The following is a 22,472-nucleotide window of genomic DNA, read 5'->3' on the forward strand; positions in this document are numbered from 1 at the left end:
TATGGACATTACCTCACAATGTTTCAGGAGAATATTTCTGTAGTTCACTATTCAGGTGTTTGTTTGTTTTTAAGTATTTGCTCTAGCACACACTTGGCCATCCCCAAAGTGACTGAGTGAAAACTGGCCGCGAAGGGGGCCCCCCTCCAACATATATACACTTTCAGAAAATGGTGCTGTGGACCTTGGGTTCCTGGGAAGCGGTAACCTTTCAGAACCCCCATGGAACTCTCACATCCTCCCTGGCTGCCTAGTTCCAAAAGGTTCATTTAGCCACGGCCGAACTAAACTTTCAGTCGTTACTAAAACTCTCTCTCCTCAACAGCCGGAGGTGAGGAGTCGGTTAGTTTTAGATTGAGCACCGATTGGCTTCAAAGATACCGCCTCCTTTCACGGGGAAAGCCTATCATCGTTTCTCTACCTATGAGCGGCAGCTCTAGGAGCCAATGAGTTTCGCTTTGTGAAAGGAACCCGCCCATCCCTTGTGTCGTCGCTCGGCCTCCGGTAAAGTAGAATGTGGACTGACGCTTCCTCTTAACGAGCCTAAAGGCGGGGGTGTTTACGTTGAAACTTGACTGAGGCCCGACCTTAAAGGGGAGGGAACAGAGTGGGGACAGGGGCCCTTTAAAACAAGGTGCGCTGGTGCCTGCCCCTTTAAGGGCGGGGCGTCCGGACGTCTGAATCTGGACCTCAGATTACCACCCCCGAGTTTCCGTCGCAGGCTGCGAGGAAAGGCTCCTCGGCTGGGTCCGGGTGCTTGGCGGCGGCGGCTTTATCCCCGCCGGTCCTCCCCGGGCCCGGAGACACCCCCGCCCCAGTCATGCTGAGCAGAGTATGGAAGCAGCTGACTACGAAGTGCTATCCGTGCGAGAGCAGCTATTCCACGAGAGGGTCCGCGAATGTATTGTGAGTGTGGGACCCGGGTAGGAAGGTTAGGGCCAAAGGGTGTCCCGGGAGAGGGAGAGGTTGGGGTCGGAGTACAACCACCTGGGCTCAGAGCGCCCTCAGACCCCGTGCGCACCAGGGCCCGTCAGAAGGACCGGTGCCCCAGCCGGTGAACCAGTAGTAGGTCGGATCCTCTGGGTAGTTGCGAGATAAACAAAGCCCATCGGTTTCCGCCCCCCCCCCCCCCCGTCTCTCCCCCGCCCAGCCCCGTCGTTCTGGGCGTGGGGCCCCTTGTGTCTGAGAGTTTGGCGAGTCTGCCCGGCTTAGACCGAGAGGGATGGATTTGATTAGGGGAGGGCTGGTTTGCATTTACTTCCCAACTGGTGTTTGTTGAAGGGGGACTTTGGTGGGACGCCCACCTTGGAAGAAGGGACTCTTGCTGGTGTGCATTCTACTGGGTAGAGATGGAGAACAACTAAGCCTCCATCATCCCCCCCCCCCCCCGCCGCCCCCTTATTGGTGTTTGTTAGGAACCCTGCAAGTGGAGGTTCCTAGCTAGCTATTCAAACATTTAGGAATTTCCCCTGTGAGTGGTTCCCCTCAGTGCTCTAGAGAGCACCTGGCTGCCTTCCTCCCTCCCTCCCTCCCTCACTTCTGGGCGGGGTGGGGGACACTCGGAGGCGCCAAGGAAGTCAGATCTGCCGCAGACCTGCTTTGAACGCTCATCTCTCTCCTTTCTCCTGAGTCTTCTTCCTCTGAGCTCCCCAGGGTAGCCCTCTCTTCCATATACTACATGGAAAGGAAACGAGAAAGGTTTGGAAGAATAGAAATGTTAGTGAATGGATCCATCATTCATTTTTTTCTCAGTCTGGGCTCTGGTCTGCCCTGGGCAGCCTCAGATTGGAGGAGGGATAAAGGGAGCCACTACTTCACTGAGTCTGTCCTTATTTCTGAGTACTGAAAGGTAGGAAGTATATTAGTCCGTGTGTAGAATGCCAGATCTGCTTTCAGGAATCCTTCCTTATGTGTCCCTTAGTAGATAGTCCCACATGGTGGGATTGGGCATACCATGAGGCTCGTCGGGGCCTTGAGACAGTGTATGGCCAGAGGCCCACATTCTTAGAGAACCGGGAGGGATGTGACCTTGGACAGAGAAGCAGCCTCTTGGATGTCTCCCCCATCCTTTAGTCCCATTAGCTGAGGAATCAGTGCTGGGCAAGGGCAGCCTGAAGGCTTCTGGTTGCTCCTCCACCTGGCACCAGTTCTGCTCTAGAGAATGACCTAGCCTCCGCTGGAACTGCGTGTAACTCCAGCATGACCTTTTGAGCCCTCCCACCTTCCTATTACTTGCGCAAGCCCAGGGTGGAGCACTAGGCTGTAAAAATTCTGCAGTTCCAATCTGAGTGGCTCATTCTACTCTGCTTTCCTAATGTCAAAAGCTACAGCTTTGTCCTAGACCTCTGGCTCTCCTGGGGTCTCTATGACTTTGTCTCTCTTTGCATGGATAGCTGTATGCAGATTTCCTGTGGCGTCAGCTCCTCTTGGGGACTGGAGAACCCACAAGACTGATCCTGCCTTCTTGGACTACTTGAAATACAATAATGCCTCTTCTCAAGACTCCCTGTTTATGGAGCCAAACTGAGCAGTAGCTCTTCCCCTGAGCAATAGCAGCTAATGTGGGGTAGGGTGGGATGCATGCATGTGCAGAGTAACTTGGCTAAGCCCTGCCTTAACTATCAGTTGGAGGTCCAGTCGCCCAGAGGCATGGGACAGGCCTTGAGACGCCTGGCCCTAGAGTTGGGAAGTCACTTGAGGTAGGGAGCAGGGATTGACTACCTTTAAAGAGGCTGATGTTGACTCTTTCCCCCTCCCCACCTGGAAGTCTGTGCTGTGGGACTCTTTCCCCCTCCCCACGAAAAAATTTAAAATAAATTAAAAATAAAAAGAGGCTGATGCTGCCTCTAGAAACTTTGTAGATATTGGGCCCCAACTAAGTCTTATTCTTAGGGGCAGAGATTAAATGAGGCTCTGATTTGGCCCAGAGCATACCTGATCTTTCAGGGCTCCCTATTGCTTTTTAAGAGAGACAGACAGCAATTTGTTCCACTTATATTTTTTTAAAAAAATATTTTTATTGATATCAGAGAGGAAGGGAAAGGGGGAGATAGAAACATCAAGGATGAAAGAGAATCACTGATCGGCTACCTCCTGCACGCCCCCTACGGGGGATTGAGCCTGCAACTCAGGCACATGCCCTTGACGAGAACCGAACCCAGGCCCCCTTCAGACCGCAGACCAACCCTCTATCCACTGAGCCAAACCAGCCAGGGCTGTCTGCTGCTTCTTAAAGGCTCCTGAGGCCTTGACTAGAAGGAAGTAACAGGGAGAAAGTATGCAGCCTTGTTTTGGGGAAGGGACCCCACGGGGCTATGGAATGTTCTTAGAGTTTCTCATCCCAGCTCATGCTCTGCCATAGATCTCAACACTTCTGTTTGCGACACTCTACATCCTCTGCCACATCACCCTGACCCACTTCAAGAAGCCTGCTGAGTTCACTACAGGTACCTGTGACTTCCCTCCCTTCTGCTCGTCCTCTGCCAGTGTTCCCGTTGCCATGGAGCCAGCCTCAGGAGAATGGGTCTATGGCGCCTGCTGGGAAAGGAGAGGTGGCTGTTGTGACGCCTTTGCCTCTTCTACCTCCCTACCTCCACAGGCAGGGACAGTGTGGTATAGTGGAAAGTCTAGATAGAAGTGTCCACAACCAATAAAGCTGCTGGGCAAGTCCTATAACTTTTCTGGCCCTCAGTTTCATCCTTTCCAAAATGGGCCTAGCAGTCTCTACCCAGTCCATTGTTATTATGTGGACCAAAGAGATGGTTAATATAAAAGCCCTCTGTAAACCTAAAGTGGGCAACTGCAAGGTGAATGTTATCATGGGCACAAGCTCTGTCACCTCCTCTCCTAGTGCTCCCACACCCAGGACCAGAGACCTCCGTGACCGCTGGGACCCCAGGACCTGGTGATGGTGGCCTTTCTCTTTCCAATCTGTGCTCAGATTGGAGCTTTCCTTCCTGTAGGCATTGTGTGACAGGGAGGTGGGAGGGGCATCCACACACTTGCCTCAGCCTGTTCAGATCATCCTGTCCTGGCCCTAGCCTTTCTTCCCCTCCATGAGCCCCCACCCAAGAAGGCAGCTACTCCTCTGTGTAATTCTCTTGGGAACTTTCTCTGTGAATCTCCCCCCCCCCCCCCAACCCCCGCCACTGCTTGCATTTCTCTGCTGCACCCAGCCACTGATGTAACCAACCTCACAGACCAGTTGTTTATCATATTTTGAGCTTACAAAAGAGGAACCTGTGATGGGGAAGGAGGGAAGTGAGGGAGTTTCTAGCCTGTTCTCTCTCCACCTGGGGCCACTGCTACCTTGGCCAGAGAACAGGTTGTGGGGTTATAGCATGAGCTCTCCCAGAGCCTCCTGTCCAGCTCTGCCTCTCTGGGCACAGGCCCTTCTTTCAGGGGGCAGGGACAGGGAAGGAAGGCACGCTGCAACACAGATGGTTCCCAGAACTGCCCACTGATCTTCTGCTTCTTCCCCATGCCTCTGTCTTTTGTAGTGGATGATGAAGATGCCACAGTCAACAAGATTGCGTAAGTGTTGCTGCCTGAGCAACTGGCACCAGTTACCTTTAGAAGCTGAAATCCAGTGAGGCCCTGGAGCTGGCAGAGAGAGTGGGGTGTCACAAAGTAAAGAGAGAGTTTCTGCTTCCATCCTACTCCTGGCTTCTTCCAGCTTTACCCTACCCTCGGGATGCTTGGAAAAGCTGCTCTTCCTGTCTCCCTGGTTAGGCCAGGAGCTCCTGGCATCCTCAAGGCCGGAACTGTCAGCTGGGGCTTGAGTCACCAGAAATGACTTCAGCTTGGCTTCACCTCCCAGCATCCATTAGGAAGGGAGTAGGGTAGGATGCAGATTAATGAAAACATCAGGGGATGGGAAGATAGAACCCCTGGAGGGGAGGTGTGCTTGAATCTAAGGATGGACCTTATTCCAGACTGCTGTTATTCACTAGCAAGTATAGAGATATAGTGATGACTCCTCTGGGTCAACAGATTATAAGAAGGCAACCATCCCCCCTTGATGGACCAAATAAATAAAAGTGTCCCTTCTTTGCAACTGATGCAGCCCCGCACACAGGCCTTAGCTATGAAGTTGGGTTTTAGCTCCCTTTTCCCCCTTTGTCCTAGAGCTTCATTCAGGGCATAGCCACATGGGGTGACCCTACTCTTATGCGGGCTGAAGAGGCAAGCTCAGAAATCCATATCTCTGATTAGAGAAGCCAGGCCTCTTAGGTTGGCATTATGCCTGGTGCACCCTACGGGCATGTGTGGGAGGATCACATTCCTGAGGACGTCTGGGCAGGTGACATGGCAGGTGACCAGGCTCCCATAAATGCCTGAGATGTACCCATCCCATGCGCCAAGGCTTCCCTGAAGGTAAGGACTAGGGCTGGGGGGCAGTGAGTGGAGCCCCAGCTGATGGCTCCTTCCCTGGTCTGTCACTGCTAGTTGGTTCCAGGAGAAACTACAGGTGCCTGCAGGGATGAATGGGGCTTCTTGGACCCAGGGAAGTGTCTGAGCTAAGCAAGGACTCTATCTCTCCTCTACCCAGGCTCGAGCTCTGCACCTTTACCCTGGCAGTTGCCCTGGGTGCCGTACTGCTCCTGCCCTTCTCCATCATCAGCAATGAGGTGTTGCTCTCACTGCCTCGGAACTACTACATCCAGTGGCTCAACGGCTCCCTCATCCATGGTGCGTGACTCCTGGTTTACAGCTTAGGATGGCGATAGGGAGCAGAAAGTGTCAGGCAGATACAGAGAGCCTTGTACTCATTAGGCATAATCACCCCATCCCCAGCTTCCCGCTCACAGGATAGTGCCCAGGGGGTTGGGCCACCCTTTTCTGACCACCGCTGCCTTTCCTTTTTTTGCTCTAGGCCTCTGGAACCTCGTTTTTCTCTTCTCCAACCTGTCCCTCATCTTCCTCATGCCCTTTGCATACTTCTTCACTGAGTCTGAGGGCTTCGCTGGCTCCAGAAAGGTGAGTGAGTGATGAATCAATCAGTCCAAGCAGGAAACACAATGCCACTCAGATGTTTCAACTAAAGAGATTTTAATGACGAAACTATTAATAGAGGTATAGTCGGAGTTGAGGAGATCAACAAGGAGTTCAAGGCACTAGTAACATCAGGAGGTCATTACCACCATAGGCTTGTGGGAGCAGAGAGAAAAAATAGCTTTTGGAACCCAGTTGAAGCTGGGGAGGTGCAGCCACCCAGCAGAGGAGCTGTTGGTCCTTTCCATTGGGCAAGCCGAACAGGAAAACCCAAGGGCAAAGGGCTTGTGTGATGCAGACTTCAGGAGTCAGCCTCCCAGGGCAAAACAAGAATGGGGAAAGGACCCGAGGAGGGAGGTTACAAAGGAAAAATATCGAGAACAGAATGGATATTCTGGTTGTGGGTAGGAGGACAGAGTGATTTAGCAGAATAAGAGGGAAATGCTTTCCCCTTTCTCCTGAATCCAGTCCTCTGGTTCCCCTAGCCAGGCTGCCATTCCCAATGTTGCCTTCCTTCCCCACACTGCCCCGACGTTGTTGGTAGTTCTCTCCACCCACACCTATTGCCTTCTTCCATAGGGTGTCCTGGGCCGGGTCTACGAGACAGTGGTAATGTTGATGCTCCTTACTCTGCTGGTGCTGGGCATGGTGTGGGTGGCGTCAGCCATTGTGGACAACAACAAGACCAGCAGGGAGTCACTCTATGGTGAGAGGGCCAGCTTCCTTCCCACCCTCCAGGCTAAGTGGCTCATCAGTTGGCAGCTGTTCCCCTTCCTGGATCAACTGTATCCCTCTGAGGTGGAGAAGATTGAGATCATCTAAACCGTTAGACTGACCCTAACTGGTTTGGCTCGGTGGATAGAGCATTGACCTGCGGACTGATGGGTCCCAGGTTCGATTCCAATTGGGGGCACATGCCCAGGGTTGCAGACTCAATCTCCAACGGGGTGTGCAAGAGGCAGCCAGTCAGTGATTTTTCTCTCATCATTGATGTTTCTATCTCTCTCTTCCTCTCCCTTTTTGAATTCAATAAAAATATATATTTTTAAAAATAATAATAAATAAATAAACCGTTCGACTGAAGTTTCAAAATGATGGACTTCAGGCCAAAACCAACCTGCAGGAATGTCCCATTGGGCCTATGCAATGATTTAAAAAACATATATGAGTCAGTTGCCATATATATATATGTATATATATATATGTTGGGAGGTTTCACATTAATATCCAGATCTCTGGCTTTGCTTGACAAGGTTGAGGATCTGGCCACACTAGTCCTTGGTGACTGGGGCCGAATAACAGTTGTGCCCTTTAGGTAGGGCTTAGGATCTCCTTTGCTATAGTCCCTGCCACTCCCCCTTCTGTGACACAGGCCAGCTTTCCTGATTTGCATTACTTGCCTAACCCCTCTAGGTTTTGTATTGTCTCTGAGGCCTGTCGTCCCAGTAAGCAGGAAAGAGATGGGCTGACTGTACTGCTTTTTTTACCCTTAGACTTCTGGGAGTACTACCTCCCCTACCTCTACTCCTGCATTTCCTTCCTTGGGGTCCTGCTGCTCCTGGGTGAGTGTTCAGGGTCTGGGAGATAATGGGTAAGGTCCTTGGATCGGAACCACAAGGGTGGAAGGAGAGGGAATGGAGGGGTGGTGAGGGGAATGATGGAGAGAAGGGTCTATCAGGTGACTGGCTTCTGTCTCCACAGTGTGTACTCCGCTAGGTCTCGCCCGCATGTTCTCGGTTACTGGGAAGCTGCTGGTCAAGCCGCGGGTATGTAGTACTCCTTGCCTTTTGGTCCTGTGGGGTGAGCTTCCTGCCAAGCTGGAGCCAGAAAACAAAACAACCCTGCGATTGTGTGCTGCACACCTTGCAGAGGGCCACAGCCTTTGTTGGCTCCTATATCCTCCACCCCCATCATCTGGAGCTGGTTACCAGACATACAAAGCAGAACACAAGGCAGTCAGGAGGGATGGATAAGTTGCTGACCACAGGGTAGTGAATAAGGGGTAGGGGAAGGAATGGGATGATAAAGCCCTGGGATGAACAGGGTGCTCCTGGGGCCCTTGGGATCTGGGAGCCCCTGACTATTATTAGTCCCTCCCTTTTCCCCTGCTCCCAGGTGCTGGAAGACCTGGAGGAGCAGCTGTACTGCTCAGCCTTTGAGGAAGCAGCTTTGACCCGCAGGATTTGCAGTGAGTTGCAATTCTTCCCAGGTGGGATGATAGGCATGCATTGGGCAAGGGCAGCACCATCTTCTCTGCCCTCAGATCCCACCTCCTGCTGGTTGCCTTTGGACATGGAGCTGCTGCACAGACAGGTGCTGGCTCTGCAGACACAGAGGGTCCTACTGGGTATGTGAGTTAGTAGGGATGGGAATACCTGGCTTTCCTTAAGAATAGTCTCTTGTTCCAAGTCTGTGCTAACCGCTTCCCATCCCTGCACAGAGAAGCGGTGGAAGGCTTCAGCCTGGCAGCGGAACCTGGGTTATCCCCTGGCCATGCTGTGCTTGCTGTTATTGACGGTGGGTATACCAGCCTTGATGAGGGTGGGGAGTAGAAGGCCCTTGAATAATTTAGGCCTTCTTAGGGAAGAGGGAGGAGATGCAGGGACCTGGTTATCTTCAATCATAGTAGTTGCCTCTTACTGAGTGTCTACTTTGTGTCCTGCCCTGTGCTGAGCACAGCAATCCCAATTTTGTAAATGAAGAAACAGGGAAGTTAAGGAGTTTACCCAAGGCTACAGAGGGCCACTGAGTAGTTACCCAGGCTTGCTGTGTGTGAAAATAAGGGTTGAAATTCAGTCTATCCCCCAACTTGCCACAACCTGGACTTGGGAATAAGTCTTATCAATCTGGAGGATGAATCCATTTTTCTACTTAGCTTTTTTGCAATTCTTCCACCTGGAGAGGGTGTATCTTATAATACCCTCAAAGTGCTCTGTTGCTAGCACCAGCCTCAAGGAGGTCCCATACAGTGCTTGGAAACTGAAAATGTTGGAGCAGAGTATCTGCTTTTTTATTTATCTTTATTTTTCATTTTTAAGTATATTTTTATTAATTTCAGAGAAGAAGGGAAAGGGAGAGAGAGATAGAAACATCAATGATGAGAGAGAATCATTGATCAGCTGCCTCCTGCATGCCCTCTAACTGGGGATCGAGCCTGCAACCCCGGGCATGTGCCCTTGACCAGAATCAAACCCAAGACCCTTGAGTCCACAGGCCAACGCTATATCCACTGAGCCAAACCAGCTAAGGCTGCTAGGTGGGGTTTTTTTTGTGTTTTTTTTTAAAATAAAATTTGTTTTGTTGATTGATTTGGGAGAGAGGAGGGGAAGGGAGGGGAGAGAGAAAGAGAAACATCAATTTGTTGTTCTTATTTATGCATTTGTTGGTTTATTCTTGTGTGTGCCGTGACCGGGGATCAAACCCACAACCTTAGCATATTGGGATGACGCTCTAATCAACTGAGCTACCTGGCCAGGGCAGAGTGTCTGCTCTTAACATGTAACTCTGGATACTGTTGTGGGCTGGGGCGTGGATGGGAATCTGTGACCTTGCCTCACACAGGGCCTGTCCGTGCTCATTGTGGCCATCCACATCCTGGAGCTGCTCATCGATGAGGCTGCCATGCCCCGGGGCATGCAGGTACTGGGCTGCCCTCCCCCATATCTTTTGGGGAAGACCTAAGAAAAGCTGGAGTGAGGGGGCAGAAACTGAGGCCAGAGGGAAGACTGGGTGCTGGGTGGTGCTGATTGTGGAGAGTGCTCCACTGTGATACTACTTCATTTCTCAGGATGCCTCCCTGGGCCAGGTCTCCTTCTCCAAGCTGGGCTCCTTTGGTGCTGTCATTCAGGTTGTACTCATCTTGTATCCTTTTGTATCTTCCGAATGTCTCCTTTGGGGCTCTGGGCAGACTTGTAGTAGGACTGATGGGAAGGGGGCAAGTCTTCACCAACCTGAGGTTCAGAAATAAAGAAAAGACTTGATTTTGAAAGGAGGTCTGGGGGAAAGGGGCTTATTCCCTTTGAGATGAGGCATTAATCCTTGGGAGCTGGCCAGTTCTTCCCTAACCCCAGTGGCAGTTATCTGATGGTGTCCTCGATCGTGGGATTCTACAGTTCTCCACTCTTCCGGGGCCTGCGGCCCAGATGGCATGACACAGCCATGACACAGGTAATTGGGTTGGAGTAGACGAGGTATCCTGGAGGCATGCATGGGGACTAGATACTGGCAGTTCTGCTACCTCACCTCCCCTTTCCTTACTCCTCCCCAGATAATCGGGAACTGTGTGTGTCTCCTGGTCCTAAGCTCAGCACTTCCTGTCTTCTCTCGAACCCTAGGTAAGTAGCAAAAGGAGATAAGGGAATTGGCTTCTTTTTAGTACCTACTAGTGCTAAGCAGACATTTTATATACATGTTCTCCCTAAATCCCACAACAAACTTATGAGAAAGTATTATGCCCATGATACAGATCGAGAAACAGGTTCTGTGAAATGCTTGTGCTGAGATCAGAGTAGTGTTGCTCCAAAGCTCATACTTTTCCTTTACATCACATAGCCTTCCCCGTTTACTTCTGTCTTTCTGATTGAAAAGTACCACGTTTCCCTAAATCTTCCTTTGGGCTGGATCATCTAATAAACATTCTCATTTTATTTCTTCTTTTATTGTTGATTTTAGAGAGAGAGAAACATCGATTTGTTGTTCCACTTATTTGTGCATTCATTGGTTTACTCTTGTGTGTCCCCTGACTGGGATTGAACCACAATCTTGGCATATTGGGACAACACTCTAACTAACTGAGCTCCTGATCAGGGCTAAATATTTTTTATTTTAAAGATGAAATACAGAGAAGCTAATTAATTTGCCCAATTTTATAGCTAGTTTGAGGCAAGGCCAAGTCAGGCTAGAACCCTTGTCTCCTTAATCCCAGTCCAGCGCTTTTTGCACACACCAGGGCATCACATAATACACTCAAGTCCTTCTCCTATCTTTAGAACTATGATCTAGAATTACCTGGTAGAAATTTTTAAAAATGTAACTAGTTCACTCCAGGGTAGTATGAGAGTTATAGGTAGCCCCCCCCACACACTACGTCATTTTCCATATATCATACATGATTTAAATTAGTTCTATTTGGACACTCTCTTGAGCATGCCTGTGCTCTCTTTTCTCAGGTGTGTACTTTTGCTTTCTTTCTCCTAAACTCCAAAGGTCCCCAGGATACTTGCAACCAGGAGAGCAGTGGGCAGCAGCAGCTTATCCCAGGCTAACCCCCTGAATCTATCTCCAAGAACTCTCCTTTGGCCTCTGTAACTTCCTTTTCCTGAGTCCATGCAGCCCAGCATGACTCACTTCTGTTACTTTGACTTCCTTTCCCAAGTCTAGGCAGCCCAGCCTAGGCTCCCTCCTGTTACTGTGATCTTGTCTCTTCTATTTTAAGTCTCCTTTTTTTCACTGTCCCTAGCTTTTTTATAATATATATTATACTAGAGGCCTGGCGCATGAAATTCGTGCGGGGGGGAGGGGGGGTGGGGAGAAGTCCCCTCAGCCCAGCCTGCACCCTCTGCAATCCGGGACCCCTCAGGGGATGTCTGACTGCCGGTTTAGACCCGATCCCCAGGATCGGGTCTAAACCGGCAGTCAGACATCCCTCTCACAATCCTGGACCTAATCACTCACCTGGCTCCTAAGCGCTGGCTCCTAATTGCTCGCCTGTCTGCCTGCCTCGTCGCCCCTAACTGCCCCCCCCCCCGCCCCCGCCGGCCTGATTGCCCCTCACTGCCTCTGTGTGCCGACCTGATTGCCTCGAACTGCCTCCCCCTGCCGGCCTGGTCGCCCCCAACTGCCCCCCTCTACTGGCCTGGTTGCCCCTAACTGCAACCCCCGCTAGCCTGGTCAACCCCAACCGCTACCCCCCCACCGGCCTAGTTGCCACTCACTGCCCTCCTGTTAGCCTAATTGCCCCCAACTACCCTCCTGCCGGCCTGGTTGCCCCCAACTTCCCCCCTCTGCTGGCCTGGTTGCCCCTAACTGCCCTCCTGCCAGCCTAATTGCCCCCAACTACCCCCCTGCCAGCCTGGTCATCCCCAGCTGCACCCCTCCCACCAACCTGGTCACCCCCAGCTGCACCCCTCCCGCCAGCCTGGTTGCCTCCAACTGCCCCCCTCTGCCAACCTGGTCACCCCTAACTGCCCTCCCCGCCAGCCTGGTCACCCCCAACTGCTACCCCCCACTAGCCTAGTCACTCCTCACTGCCCTCCTGCCAGCCTAATTGCCCCTAAATACCCCCCTGCCGGCCTGGTCGCCCCCAACTGCACCCCCCCCTGCCAGCCTGGTTGCCTCTTACTGCCCCCCTGCCGGCCTGATCACCCCCAGCTGGCCCCCTCTGCTGGCCTGGCTGCCCCCAACTGCCCCTCCTGCTGGCCTGGTCACCCCTCACAGCCCCCCTGCCGGCCTGGTCGCCTCACACAGCTGCTGTTCAGTCATTTGGTCATCCCTCACTAACCCCCTGCTGGCCTGGTCGCCCCATGCAGCCTGCTTGTTCAGTTGTTTGGTCGTCCCTCACTAACCCCCCTGCTGGCCTGGTCGTAGGCAGCCATCTTGTGAGGGTGTGAGCGTTAATTTGCATATTGCCTCTTTATTGTATAGGATAATGACTAGAGGCCTGGTGCACGAAAATTCATGCACTGGAGCAGGGGTCCTTCAGCCTGGCCTGCCCCCTCTCACAGTCTGGGGACCCTCAGGGGATGTCCTACTGACAGCTCCCCAAGTGGGGAGCGGGGCCTAAGCCGCAGTCTGGCCTCCCTCTGAAGGAGGTGACTGGGCTGATCAGGGGAGGGCGCCACCCCCATTACCCCACTGCTACCGCCACTGCCGGCTGTGGCGGCTGTGAGGCCTGAGCCCCGGGCCTCGCAGTTGCCAGGGCTCATGGCTGCCTGAGCCCCGGGCCTTGCAGCTGCCTGAACCCACAGCTGCCTGAGCTCATGGCTGCATGAGCCCCGGGCCTTGCAGCCCCTGTGGCTTTGTCCAATGTATGTCCAGGAGACGTCCATCCTAATTAGCATATTACCCTTTTATTAGTATAGATGTTTTATTTTACCTTATTTATTGAATTTATTAGGGTGACATTGGTTAATCAATGATATAGGTTTCAGGTGTATAATTCTATAACATATCTGTATATTGTATTGTGTGTTCACTACCCCAAGTCAAATCTTCCATCACCATTTACTCCTCCATACCCTTTTCTACCTCCCCCCAACCCCTGACTGTCCCCAGCTTTAATAAATGTACTCTCAAAATCAAAAATCAAAAAAATAAATTAGTTCTATTTGGTTCTTAAGTCCACACTCTTTCCCCTGTAGCATTTATACTTAAACCATGAGGGTTTAGTAGTACACTAGGCTTGTAGGTCCATCAGTTAGTTCCTTTCGGTTGGAGTTAAGTGGAGGAAGGCCCCAGAAATCTTATTTGATATTATATTATTAAAGGCTCAGCAAGAGTTAAAATACTCCTGGTACATATAGTGAGTGCTTTATGGGAATTATTTAATTCTAACAGTCCCATTATTTCCTCTCCTTTATAGTTGAGTAAACTGAGGCACAGATGTTTAAGGAATTTGTCCCAAATCACACAATTAGTTGAGGTGGAGTTTGGATATGAACTATAGCAGTCTGATCAGAGTCAGAGCTCTTAGCCTCCACACAGCTCTACCTACTAAAAAAATACGAGTGACTAGCTTATAAGTTCCTGACCCAGGAACAACTGGTGGGCCCAGGTAGCTCCTTGGAATACCTGGAGCCAGAGGGGAACCCATCGAAGTACATGCCAAAGTCTGGCAGGGAAGTTGAAGCAAGCCTAGCTGCTGGCACTTTCTTCACAACCCTGAACTCCTCTGAGACAGAGCTTGGGATGTAGGAATAATTAATAGTAAGAGAGGCCAGTGTTAATATCCAAAATATATAAGGAACTCATACAACTTAACAAAAGGAAGACAATCCAATTAAAAAATGGGCAAAGGACCTAAATAGACACTTCTCCAAAGAGGACATACAGATGGCCAAGAGACATGAAAAAATGCTCAAAGTCACAATCATCTGAGAGATGCAAATCAAAATGACAATGAGGTACCATTTCACACCTGTAGAATGGCTACCATCAACAAACCAACAAATGACAAGTGCGCGAGGATGTGGAGAAAAGGGAACCCTAGTACACCGCTAGTACACTACTCCTAGTAGATTGGTGCAACCATTATGGAAAACAGTATGGAGTATTCACAAAAAATTAAATATGGATCTGCCATTTGACCCAACTAGAAGTGGGTCCCACTTCTAGGAATATATCCTAAGAAACCTGAAGCACCAATCAGAAAGAATGTGTGCACCCCTCTGTTCATAGCAGCACAATTTACAACAGCCCAAGTGCCTATCAGTAGATGAGTGGATAAAAAAGCTGTGGTACATTTATACCATGGAATACTATGTAGCAGTAAAAAGGAAGGATCTTTTACCCTTTGAGACAGCATGGAGAGATCTGGAGAGTATCATGCTAAGTGAAATAAATCAGTCAGAAAAAGATAAGTATCACATGACTGCACTCATATGTGGAATCTAAGTAACAAAATAAACTGATAAATGGAATGGATCCAGGGACATGGAAGAATGGAACAGAGTGCAGAATCCCAGAGGGATGGCGGGGGAGAGTGGGTGGGTGGGTGGGTGAGACCTTGAATGCATAACCCATGGACTCAGAAGGGTGCTGAGGGTCTGGGGCGGAGACGGCGGGGATAGGGGTGGGCTGGAAGGGGTCAATGGGGTGAAAAGGGGGGACATATGTAATATCAACAATAAAGAATTATTTTTAAAAAAATAAAATCCCCCCCCCCCTCAAATAATAGGCCAACTTATCAGTTGCAGTGTTGAGATGTGGCCACCAGGAGGCAGCAGAAATCTGGGCTCTGAGCCAGGGAGGGGCTGGGATACCCACCTTCTATCCTGGTCTTTGTATTTCAGGACTCACTCGCTTTGACCTGCTGGGTGATTTTGGACGCTTCAATTGGCTGGGCAATTTTTACATCGTGTTCCTCTACAATGCAATCTTTGCGGGCCTCACCACTCTCTGTCTGGTGAAGACCTTCACCGCAGCTGTTCGGGCAGAGCTGATCCGGGCTTTTGGTGAGAAAGAGTGGGAGTCACAGGCTGGTGGGGTGGAGCCCTCTGGAACAGTGGTCTTTCCAGCAAGGGAGATGGCAGGCTTTCTGCTTTACTTGTAACATGCTTCATCCATCCATTTTGTGGTTTGGTTGTCTTATCCCAGAGGTCTGGACATATGTCCTACTTTTGACTGTCTGCCTTCCCTCTTTTCCAGGACTGGACAGACTGCCATTGCCTGTCTCTGGTTTCCCCAGGGCATCTAGGAAGACCCAACACCAGTGACCTCTAGTTGGGGGTGAGAGGGAAAAAACTGGACACTGCCATCTGCTACCCAGTCCTGAAGCGACACCAGGAGTGGGTGATCCTTAAGACCTGGAATCTGAGAGGGGTGGGTGGCAGAGGGGAGCTGAGCCATCTGCACTGTTGCATAATCTGAGCCAGAGTTTGGGACCAGGCCCCCTTGTTTTTCCAGATTTAACTGTGGACCTTAGCATGGGGTGGGACTGGGTGACTTGGGTCTGGCTCCTGGTCCCAAATCCGTTAACACATCAATCTGCCTCACTGCTATTCCAGGCCATGCCTGTAGCCATGTTTACATGATTTGATGTGCAATAGGGTTGGGTGGGGACCGGGGAGGGACCGAGCAGGGGCAGATGTGGGGGGCAGATTGTCTCCCTTGCCTCTGGTCCAGAAGAACCTAAGCACTGTGTTATCCTGGAGGGACTTTGGACCACCAGAGAGGTGAGGATGTGGGAAAGAAAAGGCCACAACCATCAGCAATAAAGTTGATCCCAAGGTTTGCTTTGGTTTTTTTAAAAGGCTCTCTCTGTGTTTATTTGAATAGCCTTGCTCTCCCCCCAAGTCCTGAGTCTTTCAACTGAGAGAAACAGAAGGGTTCTGTCCACCATCCTTTCCCTTCCCCTCCATCTGCATTCTTAGTGTTCTTTGAGGACTTGGGTCTGGTGTTAGGCCACACAATTAAGCAGTTGGGAACTCCTCTCCCTTAGCCTAAAGCTGACTGGTCCCCTGACTCTCCTTATACTCATGACCTTGTTTATGTGCCTTGGTTATTGGGGGTAGGTAGGCATGGGTATAGGAATAGGATAAGATCCCCTTGTATACACACACACACACACACACACACACACACACACACACACACACACACTCTGCCCTGTCCTCCCTGATTTGACTATTGGATGTGGAATAAAAGAAGTGGCTAGCTAACAAAGGTCTGTGATCTACCTCAGAGAAGAATCTAACTCCATCTTTCCAGAGGCTATCAGTGCTTTAAGTACAATGCAAGCCCCCTGCCATGTTGGGGCTAGGGACAAGGTTTCTGCTCAGGGTTATGTATGTTATGCATATGTTGCATTGAACAACATTTAGGGGCACCACTCACCTCATAGTCTTAATGTATAGTTATGACTATTTTCTTGCAAATGGCAGGTGTATTGAGGAAAGGGTGCTTTTTTTTTAATGTACACAAAGGTGCCTATAAGTGCTAGCGATGGAGCTGCATGAGGGGTGAACATGGAATACAAAAACAAACAAACCCACAAAAAACAATGTAGGTGCCATGCCATGAATATTTGCTGAGCACTCTACTATATGCCAGGCACTTAACCATAGGGTTGTACATGATAAATAAGTTTGTGCTTAATGGCTTTTTCTAGTAAGGGTGACAGATAATTCTAACACTGAACCACAATAGATGGCAGTTAATTACTGGTTTTCCAGGAAATAGAGGTGGTCATTGTCAAGACATCAGAAAAGTGATTTCTAAAGGAGAGTAGATTGGTGGGAGACGTGTAGCAGGCTCAAAGCCTCTGTGATAAATCTGAGCGACTGGAAGCAGAGCCGCAGGGGGGCCCAGAGAGGAAGAAGCTAGAGAGGTGGCTAGATGAAAGGTGACAGGAAACCAGTTAGAGAGTTCAAGTAGCCACTGCCCTCCAGCAACTTCCAATTGACAAGTTAATTCATTTTAAAAAAAGTTGGGTGTCTAGCAAGGACAAAAGAGGGGCCAAATTTTGAAGTCCTAAAGTAGACTATAACTTGAAGCTCTGTTGCTGACTAGGGAAAACTCCCAGCAGAAGAGATGGAAATGGCAGAGGTTTGGGGAAGACCACGGAGAGGCAAGGGAGGCTCTGGTTGTATGCCCAACGAGCATGGTTGACTTTGGGCAGGAACTGGAACCAATATTTCTGGATAGTAGCAGAGGACATGGCCTGCCAGGGTAGGCTTTAGGAGAGCAAAGATCCTGTTCAAATATTAGAGGAGGATGGTTTGGTACCAAGCGCAGACTGGGAGGTAGAAGGATGCTTCACCAGACAGCCAAGGACTGTAAAGCTGTTAGGGTTTCCTAGGCAAGTAACTACCTGGTTTCCAGGATGGGACACACCTCAGTCTCAAACTGGACCCGTGGTGACCGGCTAGAGCCCCCGCCCTGGTGGTAGGGGGCGGGCCGGTCCTGGGCGGGGGGCGGGGCCAGGGGCCACTTAAGGCGGAGCCCGGGCATTGTGGCAGTGCCGGAGCCTGGCGACAGAGCCAGGCTGAGCTGGCAGTCACCCACGACCCCACTTCCCTGCTATGATGGCCCGCCTGTAGCAGGTTACAGAACCCCCGCGGGGATGTAGGCAGAGTAGCGGCAGCCAGGTGCGTAGAGCCACAAGAGCTCTAGGGCACTCTGGGGGCAGTTCTGCCTGCTGCGCTCTCTGGTGCCGGGGAATGCCCAACTGCCAGGCGAGCTGGTAAGGATAAGAACGTTCCCTTTTGGCCCGAGTCCGCTGCATCCATGGCGCTGCTGGCCAGTCTGGTGCTCCTGTGCTGCTTGGCACTTCTGACGCTGCCAGCCCAGAGCTGCGGCCCGGGCCGGGGGCCGGTTGGCCGGCGCCGCTACGTGCGCAAGCAGCTTGTGCCGCTGCTCTACAAGCAATTTGTGCCCAGCGTGCCCGAACGGACCCTGGGCGCCAGTGGGCCAGCCGAAGGTAGGGTCGCCAGGGGCTCCGAGCGCTTCCGGGACCTGGTGCCCAACTACAATCCTGACATCATCTTCAAAGATGAGGAGAACAGTGGCGCAGACCGCCTGATGACCGAGGTAAGGTGGGCCTCTCGTCACCTGCGCCAGGACACTGACAACTTCTCTACTTTCCTATTGCAGCCCCGGTGGGTGAACTGGGCTTCATCTCTAGAACCCTTAATCTCAAAGACCTTCCTCCACCCCACTCCTCCCCAAAATAAAACTGCTGGCTGGACGGAGTGATCAGGAGAGATCCAAACTGGGAGAGACTTGGATGGGGAGAGGAAGGAGGGACTAGTGAGAGTGAAGCGGGGAGAGACTTCCAAGGCGAGGGCGGGGAAAGGGGGATGGCGGCAGGCGAGACGGGAAATGGCTGAGGCGTGGACCGGGGGTCAGCTACCGAGCCAGGCAGGAAGGGCTGGGGTGAGCTGGGGGCCAGGAGCTGGCTAGGCAGTAGACAGAAAGCTATGCCCTTAGCCTGGCTTCTGACCTGATTTTGGAAAATCTCTGAACCAAGAAGACTGAAGGAGGCTGAGAAAGGGTGGCCAAGAGTCAGGTCACCGGGCCATCTACCTGAAGGAGGGGCCGGTGGGAATTGTCTCTGGCATGGGGGAGGCATCCTAGAACTGGGGCAAGGTCATTCCAGAGTCTAAACGACTGTCTTGTGAAAAGCAGTACTCAATCAGAAGAACAGAGGGACCCACCTGAGAATCAAAGGGTTCCCGTGTCCCTCAAGCCCAGTTTACTTCAGGGGCTTTTGTTGGAATTTAAAAAAATAATATAAACTCAACTACCATGTATTGAGCATCTGGGGCAGATCAGAACTTAACCAACCTAGGGTGAGGTGAGTAATGCTTTGGGAGAGAAGGCCCACCTCTGGCCAATGATCTCAAATGTCGGAACGGGAGGAAATTTGGAGGTCACATTCTTCCACCATCACCCCACCTCCCATTTTACAGTGAGAGCTAGGCCCCAGGAGGAAAAGTGATTTAATCAAAGTCTTAAAACTAATTAGTGACATGGCTGGGACTAGAATTCAGGACTCCTGATTCTAAGTCCTATACACTTTCCATTACACCACCTAATTGTGTATGGAGTGGGGAGGTGGGGGGAGAGGGAGGGGTACGGATTTCCTCTGATTAATTGCAATAGTTTTCCAGGTTACTTTGTTAGGAAAACCTGTCTAGGGGAGAAAGAATCCCTTCTTTCACCCAGAGATTGGGAAGGGTCGCTCCTTTCCTTCTTGGTCATGGAATGCTTCCTCTGGCTGCCACCTGCAGCAGAGTGGGCAGAATAAGGGACAGACCCGGGAGGGGCTCTGACAGGCTCGGGAACCCTTTGGGTCCTGCTTATCTCCCACACCCTGGCTGCAAAAGGCCTCCATTGAGTTGGTTCTGCACTGGGCTGCTGCCCCCGCAGGTCAAGGCCTCGGGCCTCCTTAAGGGACAAAACGACAGAAAGTTGGAAGGAGTTACCACTTTTCCTGTCTTTCCCCTCCCCTCCTCTCCAACCCTGCGGAGGTGTAGAAGACTCAGCAAGAAGGGCAGGGGGAAAGTGTCCCTCTGGCAGTTAGGAGAAAGCCAAGTCCAAGGTGAGAGGTCGGAGAGAAGAAGAAAAGGAAGCTGTCCTCTCTGCGCCTCCTCCCGCCGGGTCCGTGCCATGGTGCGCGCCAAGGTCTCCGGCTCCCAGAATGGAGCGGCCAAGATAACCGCGGTCTCACTCCCCCGGGCGCAGGCTTCCAGACGCTGCTGCTTTTCCTCCTCTCCACTCCCACCCTGCAGGGGGCCCCCCAGATCCACACAAGGGCGGCTCCGGCTATTCTCAGGTGCTACTCCCACGCCTCTCTGGGCTGCATCTGGACCAGAGATGGAGAGATGGCAGCTTTCAGCGCTGGCAGAGCCTGAGCTGGAACCCGGAGGTCTGGCCGCGCTGGGGGAGGGGACTGGCCGGCCGGAGCAGGGATAGGGGGCGCGGCTTTCTGCCCTTTCCTCTCCCTGAGCCGGGGTGGCTGAAAAGCGCCTTTGTGGATGGAGCTGCTGAGTCCGCTTCTCCCGGCGGGTCCCCGGCCTCAGCCCGGGATTCTCGCTTGGTTAAGTCATCCCGGAGAATGGCCATTGTACTTCGTGCAGCCCCCGCCACCCCAACCCTTTTTCCAGCAGCCTTGATCCCGCACGGCTCCGCTAGGGCACCTCTGTGGGGGGCAGTCGCACTAGGAAGGGGTTAATGCTAGGGGCCGAAAGGAGGAGGAGGAAGGAAGGAAGGAAGCGATGCCCGGTGCCAGGGAAGGCAACGAAACAAAAGATGAATCAGGCGGAGGGAGGGCAGCCGGGGCTTGCGGTGGGGGCCAGCAAACAGGAGCTCCCCTCGGGGAGTCAGGCTGTTCAACCCCTCCCTGACCAAGCTGCCACCCGCCCTCTAAACCTTGCTTCCTCCCAGGTTGAGCTGAAGTCCCAGAATGAGTTGGGGTGAGGAGCCAACGTTAAAAATAGGGAAAGAGCTAGATAGAGGTGCCTCCTGTCTCAGACTCGGACGTGACTCCGCAGTTGTCCAACGATGCTTTGAAAAGGCGTGTAGATAGGCGACTACACCGATGCCGGCTCTCACTTGCCCAGGGCATCCAACAGCGGAGAGGGAATGGGGTGGGGACTGGAGGCAGAAGCATCTACCCTCCCATTCAAGTCGCGTTTGCCCCCAAGGTGGTGGTAGTGGTCATGAGGAGACTGACTCCTTCAATTCCTGACAGCGATGTAAGGAGCGAGTGAACGCGCTGGCCATTGCTGTGATGAACATGTGGCCGGGAGTGCGCCTACGGGTGACTGAGGGCTGGGATGAGGACGGCCACCATGCTCAGGACTCACTCCACTACGAAGGCCGTGCCTTGGACATCACCACGTCTGACCGCGACCGCAACAAGTATGGGTTGCTGGCGCGCCTGGCAGTGGAAGCCGGCTTCGACTGGGTGTACTACGAGTCCCGCAACCACGTCCACGTGTCGGTCAAAGCCGGTACAGTGTGTGTGTGTGTGGGGGGGGGGGAGGCCCGCCCAAAGGGAAACTGAGTCTAGGGGAGACCAAGGTGGCTGTTAGTGTTATAAACCACCCTTCCGCTTCTGCCCAGGTTGAGGCCAGATCCCTGGGAAATTGCAGTTGTCCCGGGACTGCTGAGGTCTGCGCTGGGCTTGACCACATCTTTAAGAATCTGGGCTAACATTCTGGAACCACTGGACTTCATCTAATCCTCTCTATGCTCGTTCCCTGCAGATAACTCCCTGGCGGTCAGGGCAGGCGGCTGCTTTCCGGGAAACGCCACCGTGCGCCTGCGGAGTGGCGAGCGGAAGGGGCTGCGGGAGCTGCATCGCGGAGACTGGGTGCTGGCGGCAGACTCCGCAGGGCGGGTGGTGCCCACGCCGGTGCTGCTCTTCCTGGACCGGGACTTGCAGCGCCGCGCCTCTTTTGTGGCTGTGGAGACCGAGAGGCCCCCCCGCAAGCTGTTGCTCACACCCTGGCACCTGGTGTTCGCCGCCCGGGGGCCGGCGCCCGCGCCAGGCGACTTCGCCCCGGTGTTCGCGCGCCGGCTGCGTGCCGGGGACTCGGTGCTGGCGCCGGGCGGGGACGCGCTGCGGCCGGCGCGCGTGGCCCGTGTGGCTCGAGAGGAAGCCGTGGGCGTGTTCGCGCCGCTCACCGCGCATGGGACGCTGCTGGTCAACGACGTCCTCGCCTCGTGCTACGCGGTGCTGGAGAGTCACCAGTGGGCACACCGCGCCTTTGCTCCTTTGCGCCTGCTGCACGCGCTGGGGGCGCTGCTTCCCGGAGGGGCGGTCCAGCCGACGGGCATGCACTGGTACTCCCGGTTCCTCTACTGGTTGGCGGAGGAGCTGCTGGGCTGAGCGTTCTAGACTTAGTAACCTCGAGGCACCCGCCGGAACCAGGGCCTGGGGGCTGAGATCTAGGGATGTGGGCAGCGAATGATGTTGATTGGGCGGGAGGGAGGGAGGAACAGGGAGAAAAATGGAGGCGATGAGGGACTGCCTAGGTCAGGGGCAACCTCCTAGGGAAGAGGTGCTCCCAGGTCCTCGGTAGGTGGGATTGATAGTGGGTACTCCTTGACAAAGTCTATTTCGCCTCTTCTTCCCCAGTGCCCCAGTCCCACCCGATAATTTTATTTTCTATTTATAAATCATAATATAATGATCTGCTTGCCCAGCCTGGCAAGGTGAGGGGCTGGGGCACAGACACGGCGTTAACACTGTCTTACACAGCCAGTCAATCTGTCCTCTGACATTTTCCTACAGGCGGGCTAATAAAGGGAAA

The 22,472-nt window shown here is 52.5% G+C and overlaps 2 protein-coding genes across 3 annotated transcripts; both read left to right on the forward strand.

Moving 5' to 3' along the window:
* The first annotated feature begins 712 nt into the window (after positions 1-712).
* LMBR1L (limb development membrane protein 1 like) lies at positions 713-15,964 on the forward strand. Of its 2 annotated transcripts, XM_081084127.1 has the most exons (17): positions 713-906; positions 3,362-3,446; positions 4,500-4,533; positions 5,552-5,691; positions 5,876-5,979; positions 6,574-6,700; positions 7,488-7,556; positions 7,696-7,760; positions 8,110-8,182; positions 8,258-8,341; positions 8,435-8,511; positions 9,556-9,633; positions 9,782-9,855; positions 10,071-10,161; positions 10,262-10,328; positions 15,003-15,164; positions 15,358-15,964. In XM_081084127.1, exons 1-17 carry the CDS (start codon positions 835-837, stop codon positions 15,423-15,425), a joined length of 1,470 nt encoding a protein of 489 aa, XP_080940253.1. In that variant the 5' UTR covers positions 713-834; the 3' UTR covers positions 15,426-15,964. The 2 variants fall into 2 exon arrangements, with proteins under 2 accessions (XP_080940253.1, XP_080940252.1); XM_081084126.1 differs by having other exon boundaries at positions 8,110-8,341.
* A 1,973-nt stretch (positions 15,965-17,937) lies between these two features.
* DHH (desert hedgehog signaling molecule) lies at positions 17,938-22,048 on the forward strand (the record flags this gene model as incomplete). Its single annotated transcript, XM_081084687.1, has 3 exons — positions 17,938-18,240; positions 20,906-21,167; positions 21,423-22,048. 3 exons carry the CDS (start codon positions 17,938-17,940, stop codon positions 22,046-22,048), a joined length of 1,191 nt encoding a protein of 396 aa, XP_080940813.1.
* Positions 22,049-22,472: the final 424 nt, after the last annotated feature.

Source organism: Myotis nattereri, assembly GCF_964212035.1.
Source record: "Myotis nattereri genome assembly, chromosome: 2".
Lineage (NCBI taxonomy): Eukaryota > Metazoa > Chordata > Mammalia > Chiroptera > Vespertilionidae > Myotis > Myotis nattereri.